This window comes from Periplaneta americana, chromosome 15 (assembly GCF_040183065.1).
Source record: "Periplaneta americana isolate PAMFEO1 chromosome 15, P.americana_PAMFEO1_priV1, whole genome shotgun sequence".
Lineage (NCBI taxonomy): Eukaryota > Metazoa > Arthropoda > Insecta > Blattodea > Blattidae > Periplaneta > Periplaneta americana.
Window position 1 is genome coordinate 6965151 of NC_091131.1, and position 9850 is coordinate 6975000.

At 34.7% G+C, this 9850-nt stretch overlaps 1 protein-coding gene across 3 annotated transcripts in view; it reads right to left on the reverse strand.

Moving 5' to 3' along the window:
* Pif1A (PFTAIRE-interacting factor 1A) overlaps positions 1-9850 on the reverse strand; it is a 230355-nt gene that overhangs the window by 80612 nt on the left and 139893 nt on the right. For all 3 annotated transcript variants that reach the window (XM_069848923.1, XM_069848920.1, XM_069848921.1), the window contains exon 6: positions 3696-3764. In XM_069848923.1, the coding sequence (XP_069705024.1) occupies positions 3696-3764 (69 nt within the window). The remainder of the gene's footprint in view (positions 1-3695; positions 3765-9850) is intronic.

Consider the following 9850-nt stretch of genomic DNA (forward strand, 5'->3'; position numbering starts at 1 on the left):
ATTCGCGAAATATACTGTATTATAATATGAGTCAAGTACCTGTCATTAGTAAAAGAGAGCGCGTCAATTCCAGGCGGCTGTTGTTCGACGTATAGTGTGGACATTCAAGAAATACACGGATTGATGAAATCCTATCTTCAGTATCGCAATTACAGTATGCGGCAAAACAATACTGAAGTTGTCGCTCATTTGCTGTCAACGTTTCCCTAGCAACCAAATCTATATAATTTGAACTGGTAATGGAAATTACGGGAAAACGGCTGAACGGATTTTAATAAATGACCCCTCATTTTGAAGCTTGGAACCCAAAGTTTTTCAGAAAAATAGTAGTTTTCAGTGAAATGTCAATTTTCCTACATCATTTTCCTATTTTCCAAACTCCATCTTTCGTCAGTTTTGAGAACTAATTGCATTTTTGAATAAAATAAAACACACACTACAATAAACAATAGGCTATTACACGAAGGCCATGACCTGCAGGATTGCTGACATATTTAGAGTTCAAATTCAACTGGTTATTAAAATCTTCAAGACTTACTAAAATAATTTACAGGACTGATTCTGCAGTGTGTAATTTTCTGAGTATCGGTACGGCTGTGTATTGGATATTAAAATCTACAAAAGCTGAGGTGGTTTGATGACATTATTACCATTAGAAATGAAATATTATTATAGTTAATGCCATGATGTGATTATTTTTCACATTAATTATACGTATTAATGCTATATTTATGTATGAAAGTGAAACGTTTTGGGGTTATATGAGTAGATGTAGATAATATCTTAAGTTAAATTTTCATTTCTATAATTCACTGAGTGGCAGCTATTATATAACTACAAAACTTACGTAAGATAATAATATTGTTATTGAAAATCAAATATTTTTATAGTTATTAATCATTTCATATACTTAATGGCGGTGTGGTGTAGATATTTATATGTGTAATTTTCTTCACTATTGGCTAGAGAGAGTGCAAAAATTACAGTTCCTAAGGAAAGACCAAAAGTTATTACTTACTGATAAAATGAGTCTACAAAATGTTGTAGTCTCCCGATCATTTCAGCAAGATGTCTTAGCAGGATAAAATGATTGTACCCTCTACATTTCAAACTCTACATGCAGCAGCTATACCAAGATGCTATGTCTATTGTTCGAAAGCATAGCAAACCTGACTTTTTTAACTTTTACCTACAATCCACAATGACCTGAAATAGCTATTGCTTAACTCCCACATAAAAAACCCACTGATCGTCCTGACATTTTTACTTGCGTTTTCGCGTTGTAACTCAAAAACTAAGTTGGGTAGATTCAAGAAAAAAGTATTTGGCATAAAAAACATTCAGAAGGAGTATGTTTCATTGTTACGGAAGCAAATAACATTCAAAATGTCCGATATTCTTCATTGAAAATAAATATGAAAAAATTTTATTTGAACGTCTAATGAACTTAGTTTGCAGCATTTGCTGCACAAGCCACTAGTATCTATTTACTTCATATAATAATTTGACATGTTATATATTCAGTGTTCAGGTTAGTGCTGCAATTATGGTTCTCACAACAGAGGAGAAGGTGTTTATTGTGGAGCATTATTTCCGGTCGTAAGGAGTGGGGCGTCAGAATGGCCCAGCTTGCGCCACGTTAAAGAGCAGTACCAGGAGCGACTTACCAACACGGCACCAAATAACACAACAATGTTAGTTGTCGTCGAGAAGTTCCGTCGTACGGGATCAGTCTTATGTCGCCTTGCATGTTGTAATGACATCTTGATTTTCAGAGTATGTCTGTAATTTCAGTACTCCGTCTGACCGGAAATAATGCTCCACAATAAACACCTTCTCCTAAGTTGTGAGAACCATAATATTGCAGAAATCAACACAACACTGAATTCACAATATGTCAAACTATTGTATACAATAAATAAATATTTCGTTGCTAGAGAAACGTAAACAGCAGATGAGCGATAATTCCAGTAGTCTACTGTTTGATTTGGCGCATATAATACTTGAATTGACAAGATGCAGTGAATCACACTTAACTTCTTAAGGAAAGAGGTTGGTTTTAATATGGTGGAAAACCAGTTTATTTAAAACAAATTTGCTTTAAAATAAATTTTGATAAGTGAGAAATATATGACATACAATTGTATCCCCTTATCAGTAGTTTTAAAGCTCCGGTGCACAGAGTTTTCAAGAGGAAAGGGTGGTAAAATAAGTTGGAAAACCTAGGAATTTTAAAAACGAAAAAAAGCTTTAAAATAATATTTTATACGTGAAAAGTATAATGCATAAAACTGAATACGCATTTATGCCTTCTTAGTTCAGTAACGCCATTTTTAAGACTCTGGTGCACAGGGTTTACAGATGAGCTAAACTTAGATAGCAATTACCCGTAACTCAAATTTTTTGCTTTATTCTCATACAGAAAGTTATATGCATATCTTGGGAAACATTAACGCTGTTATGCATGATACTTTGAACACACATTCTTCAGGGTACTTGAAAAATTTTCTCTGCAACAGAAATTTGTTATTTTGTTGCATTTCAAAAACATCCTTCCATATTTCTATAAAAGTGTCTCTAAAATTCATTCTTAAAATGCAATCGTTTACCTTAAAATTCTGCAAGCTAATACAAAATTATGCTAAGATATTTTAAAGAACGTGCTTTTAGGAGTAATACGTTAAAGAGATTCTGAATTTATCTTTAAAATTGGCTGACATATACATACATACATACATACATACATACATACATACATACATGCATACATACATGCATGCATGCATACATACTGTACATACATACATACATACATACATACATACATACATACATACATACATACATACATACATACATACATACATACATACATACATACATACATACATACATACATACATACATTTTAATGCCTTACTATATCCTGGTACTTTTTTGAAGATTTGGATAAAAAAAATATTATTTTCAAAAACTAATCTCGAATTGAAGATATTGCAGCAACGATATTTTACATAGAAAAAATGAAAAAGGTGCATCGATTAGGAAAAAAAACCAATTATACCATCCTCTACCCTTTACCCATTTTTTGAAAAACACATCCAAGAGACTTTCTGAGAAAAGAAGTGCTTAGGAATATTTTTTCTAAACATTTGGCCTGGTTACGTGCTAGACGTGATGTATAATTATTTTTGTGTTCAAGCTTCAGAAATTTCAAATTAAATTTATAAGAGTAGAAATATATTATTATTAATATTATCTGTTAAATAAAAATGGAGTTACTAATTGTCTAATTACACCTTCTAAGCAGGGGTATTTTCTCTTTCCCTAACGTAATGAGAGTTTGCACAACTAATTACTATATAACATTTTATGAAAATCTGTCAAATAGAAGTGATGTTATTAATTTTGTCCAGCCAGATTTGCGTTTTTAGCACTGTGGATCGTCTTTCGCATCCTTGTCCCTGTCCCTAGAGTAGGGTGTAAGCCTGCTGGCCTCCGAAAATCGGGAAACCGACTTTTTTTAAATGTCTGTAATCTACAACAAGAATTTCTAAATTTACTTCCTCCCAAAAGGAAGCCATACTCAAGACTTTTACGTTTTCCTCGGACTTCCAGCTAATAGATCACGAAAACACATTGAACCTAGTGCAGTGGAGAGAGTGGCTGTTTGTAATGTTCTGACAGGTACTCACCACTTGTTTCTTGTCTTGCGCATGCGTTCCTGAGGCTTTCTTCATTCCTTTCTCCTCGGAACTGTCACTCTGCAACAACAAAGACACTCATATAGTTCCGGCAGCTTAAGGCAACATCTGGCTATAGTTTAAATCTATGACTGGCTGATTAATGTCTCCAATCAAACCACCAGTCGCTTTTCACTCCCCACATGTCGCACCTCGGACCTACTTACAGCGTTACCTGGAAGGAATGTCCATTATGCTTGGCCCCTCCGGTATTTACTTCATTTTCTCTCATTACAGCCAATGTCTGTCATGTCATTGTCCATAACAATGTTAACTGTAACTTGTGTTAACAGTGTTTATTAACGTTAACTTTTCAAGTTTCTGACCAATATGCTGAATGAATAAAGAATATTCTATTTAACGTCATCTCCTGACATTGAAAATAACGTAGGCTGGTACAACTACACTGCAAACCTTGCACAATGAACTTTTTGTTAAATTTTAACTGCTTGTATACTTTGTGACCTGGTAGAGTGTAAGAGAAGGCCCTATGGCCTTAACTCTGCCAGTATAAATAATAATAATACTTACTTACTTACAAATGGCTTTTAAGAAACCCGAAGGTTCATTGCCGCCCTCACATAAGCCCGCCAGCGGTCCCTAATAATAATAATAATAATAATAATAATAATAATAATAATAATTATTATTATTATTATTATTATTATTATTATTATTATTATTACACAGACTTTATAAACATTGCCAGTCAGTGATCGTTACAGATCTCACATCAGGTGAATTGTAGAAACGATTCAGTTACTGCAGTAAATGAACTTAATCTTTCGCGGTATCGATCACATTGAAGAGCCTAAAGAAATCAGTCTGTTCCTCATTTTTTCAAGTATAGGCACAAAAATGTGACCAACATGCTGAATGCATAAAGAATATTCTATTTAACGTCATCTCCTGACATTGAAAATATTGCAAACCTTGCACAATGAACTATTACACTTTTATATCCCACTACATTACATGTGATTCAATTTCTGTTGAAAATAATACTGAAATTATTTTATAATGCATTACTGCTAAAGTTTCGATTAATCGAACGGATTAATTTTAAAATCCGAATAACCGATAAAATGTGCTTAAATCGATTAATCGAAATGATTAAAAATTACCATGTGGTGAGGGAAATATAACTTTCTTGTGAAATCTGAGTAGCACGCTATATTTTAGTCAGAGAGTACAGTCACAGCAATATTATTCTAATTATTCTGTGCTCTTTCATTTGTTCTGTGGTTACTAGGCAACCATCATCATAAAATGACAATCGATACGAACAGCTGTTAGAGGGGCGGCCATTTTTGTCTCTCTACACAACGTTTAAACACAGTCTAATATATACAGTCGCGAAGCTTGGGATGATTTTTTGCATTTCTCGCGATAGTTGCTAGTCGCTTGGAGCGCTGTGAGTACTAGGAACAGTAGACTGTGCCATTGCCATCGTGATCTAATACAGGCCGTAAGGCAGACCATGTGACTCGCTTAACCCGATCACGAAGGGCGGCTTTTCAACCATATAAATTAGTTGGAATGCATAAAGAGTAACATATATTTCTTTCAAATGTAGTGTAATGCATTAATAAAATTTAAAACAATGATTATGAGACATTTTAGACATAATTCACTTGAGAGTTAAGGTGTAACATTATTTTTGGTGTGAAAATTACGTTGTTCGTATGTGTAATACCTGCCCTTATTTCGATTAAATATTGCGAAATTCTTGTACATTCATTTATGCACGATTCAATAATTTTCAGTTGCACCTCACGGATATTTAGATATGCTGAAATTATAGGTTATCTTTACTGTACCAGTTGCCCCTTTCTGTCTAATTTTAGTGGTCTCCAATGCCCTGCCATTACATATGTACCGGTATATTTTGTCGTATGAAAATTATAGGTTATGTTTACTATATTTAACTTATATTCCTATATTCGCAAGTATACATTATAATTAAACATACTGTCATGTATGATACCCCTACCATTCAATTTGTCTGTATTTTATTACTACAATTGAGTACTGAATTACTGTATTTATCTACAACCTAATAGACGAAGTAACACAATCGTATGTACACTAATTTCATAGGAGTGGTATAGTAGATTTTCTGTCTACAATTAAGGAAGGTAAATGTACTAAATTAAAATCACAATGTAAATTCTTTTTTATTAAACCTCAAAATAGCTTCAATTCTTAACTTGCAAATCTGTATTCTATTTCTATCCAACATGTCCATTGATACTGTTGCAATTGTGTCACGGACACGGGTTCGTAAATGTTAAAGATCTTGTACTGGAGTCGCAAACATACGATTTTTTACATAACCTCAGAGGAAGAACTCCAGTAGAGTGATGTCTAGCGAACTTGGTGGCCACCAAATTGGTTCGTACATTGAACTGCGGAGATGCATGGCGAATTGATTTTTGAGAACTTCTCTGAAATCCTGCTCTAATGTCTTCAATCCTCTCTTCTGAGACACGTCGACGAGAACCTTCGGATTGTTTGTTCACACTTCCAGTAGCCAGAATTCTCATATCATGCCTTAATGGTTTTACCATCAGGCGCATTTCCTCCATAATCTCTCCGGTAAATTCTATGCACTGGAATTATTCATTTCGTCTCTGCATACCGGGAAAGAGTTTGTGCGCGTTGCTGCGGAGTCGCCATTTTGTTTTATGCCATTGTTGTCCAACATGTGACAGATGAATTACTTCAAACAAATGAAATAACAATGCTTTGAGTTTCTGCGGAGACGCTATTTTGTTTTATGCCATTGTTGTCCAACATGTGACAGATGAATTACTTCAAACAAATGAAATAACAATGCTTTGAGTTTCTGCCGAGTCGCCATTTTGTTTTATGCCATTGTTGTCCAACATGTGACAGATGAATTACTTCAAACAAATTAAATAACAATGCTTTGAGTTTCTGCGGAGACGCTATTTTGTTTTATGCCATTGTTGTCCAACATGTGACAGATGAATTACTTCAAACAAAAGAAATAACAATGCTTTGAGTTTCTGCGGAGACGCTATTTTGTTTTATGCCATTGTTGTCCAACATGTGACAGATGAATTACTTCAAACAAACGAAAAAACAATGCTTTGAGTTTCTGCGGAGACGCCATTTTGTTTTATGTCATTGTTGCCCAACATGTGACAGATGAATTAACTTCAAACAAATGAAATAACAATGCTTTGAGTTTCTGCGGAGTCGCTATTTTGTTTTATGCCATTGTTGTCCAACATGTGACAGATGAATTACTTCAAACAAATGAAAAAACAATGCTTTGAGTTTCTGCGGAGACGCCATTTTGTTTTATGTCATTGTTGCCCAACATGTGACAGATGAATTAACTTCAAACAAATGAAATAATTCTCTGACTTTCTGTTTCTTTTAAGTTATATGTACACCTTTACATACAAAAAAAATTTGTTTTGTATAATTTTGCTCTGTAAAATTTTTATACAATTGAGAATGGTACCAGAAAGACAATGACGTGAACAGATCCCTTGAAATTATGTCTAAATTGTTTATAAAAATTATTTTGTTTATAATTTTGACATGCAACTTGAAACATGATAGCTCATGCAGTTTTCAAGATAGAGCCACAGTTTTTTCACTGTTTTATAGCTAAAACTATTCCTTAGTGCCTGACATATAGCTATTTTTTATTTTTATTTACATTAATTAAATATTACCATACATGTAACTTACAATAATATTTTATGTTGCACAAATCATGTAAAAATTCATAGATAATTATTAATTATATTAATGTTATTTTACTCATTGTCAGGCACTGGGGGACATTTCAAGCTTCAAAATGACACCAATATCTTCTTGGTATCACCATATTTGGCTGATATATCATGTTTGAAAGAATGAAATATTCTAAAATTACTATTTATAGGAAATAAGCCACAAACTTTCAGAGCCTAGAAGACTCCATCATCATATGTCACCCCTTAAGCAGCTTCATGTCGGTCCAGTTTCAGCTTCTTTCTGCCTCTCAAATACCTCCTCCTTGTTTTAACTTCAGGTGTTGAATGTTTTTTTTTTTTTTGGCATTTTTGTCCCTATTTCCATTGATGCAACAAATCCATCGATGGTGTTTGTCCCAGGGTTTACGCCCATCCTCCTCAGAATTGTAATTTCTACTTTTGGACTCTTATTAAAATGACGTACAACATCATTAACACACAAATTTACAGTTTTATGACTAACAGTAAAAAATTATAAATTACTTCATTGTGTAAAAAAGTTTTTTCAATCTAATGATCATGCCCAGATATCTATGCATCTATTTCGGGACTAGAAAGAAGTTTATTTTACAAGCAATGCTGGACGAGGGGATTGACTGCTACGAAGATCACTCCAAAAGTAAGTGACGTGGCTGATGACGCAGCATTTTGGAAAATGGGACTTACCTGAAAAACCATAAGGGATAAATCGAAAATTCTTATATCAAATTAAAGGGGAGAAAATTCTCTATTAAAATAGTTATATTTTGAAAATTCTAATTTTCCATAATTTTTTTGCGTTTTGTGGGTGTACATCAGTGTCATTTCATAATTCCGCATACTTTGATAGCAATGATTAATATTAAAATATGGGAGGTTTGAAAGGGACACGGTGTATTTTATTTGTCCTTTGTCAAATTAACCACCCGAAGGTAGTGGGAAGTTTGCAATCGGAAGAGGTTAATGATCCGAGTATTGATATTTCTTGGAATAGCCTACTTCTGTTTCGTCCACATGGATTTGACTTGGTCCATTAGTTGTTTACGAAACTGTCGCAGCTCAGCATTCGATGTCTCAAGATTATCGGTTTATTTCCAAAGATTGTGCGTGATTGCTGCTATTTATAAGCACTTAATTACAGAAAGTTATGTAACGTATTTTTTTCGCCTGGGATGTGCCCATCCTACGAACCCGGACCTGGCGTTCCCCTGTTAAGGCGCTGCTCTCCTGCGCCCTTGACCGCCTCCCACGCAACCCGCATGACTCACAGCTCCTTCACTCTCACGGTAACCAAATACAAAACAAACGTATGTGGCCCGAAACTCCATGCCGCAGCATTATTTAACAACTGTCTGTCGTAATGCTTCTTTCCAGTTCTTGTTTGGCTCAATGGCATATGTGCCGCGGATCCCAGAGACTATGTATGCGTGTTGAGGCAGGAACATTATTGTCCTGCACAGCGCTGTAACACGGGAATTTTACTGCAAGCAAGTAAAGAGATAGGTTTGGAAGTAAATCCCAAAAAGACAAAGCATATAATTATGTCTCGTGCCGAGAATATTGTACGAAATGGAAATATAAAAATTGGAAATTTATCTTTTGAAGAGGTGGAGAAGTTCAAATATCTTGGAGCAACAGTAACAAATATAAATGATACTCAGGAGGAAATTAAACACAGAATAAATATGGGAAATGCCTGTTATTATTCGGTTGAGAAGCTTTTATCATCCAGTCTGCTGTCAAAAAATCTGAAAGTTAGAATTTATAAAACAATTATATTACCGGTTGTTCTTTATGGTTGTGAAACTTGGACTCTCACTTTGAGAGAAGAACAGAGGTTAAGGGTGTTTGAGAATAAGGTGCTTAGGAAAATATTTGGGGCTAAGAGGGATGAAGTTACAGGAGAATGGAGAAAGTTACACAACACAGAACTGCACGAATTGTATTCTTCACCTGACGTAATTAGGAACATTAAATCCAGGCGTTTGAGATGGGATGGGCATGTAGCACGTATGGGCAAATCCAGAAATGCATATAGAGTGTTAGTTGGGAGGCCGGTGGGAAAAAGACCTTCAGGGAGGCCGAGACATAGATGGGAAGATAATATTAAAATGGATTTGAGGGAGGTGGGATATGATGATGATAGAGAATGGATTAATCTATCTCAGGATGGGGACCAATGGCGGGCTTATGTGAGGGCGGCAATGAACCTCCGGGTTCCTTCAAAGCCAGTAAGTAAGTAAGTAACAGCGCTGTGACATGAGACAATATTAAAACATTACAATCGCATAGAAGAATAAAATTGGACTTACTGTCCCAGTCTGATGAAGTTCTGGCAATCAAAAACCATTT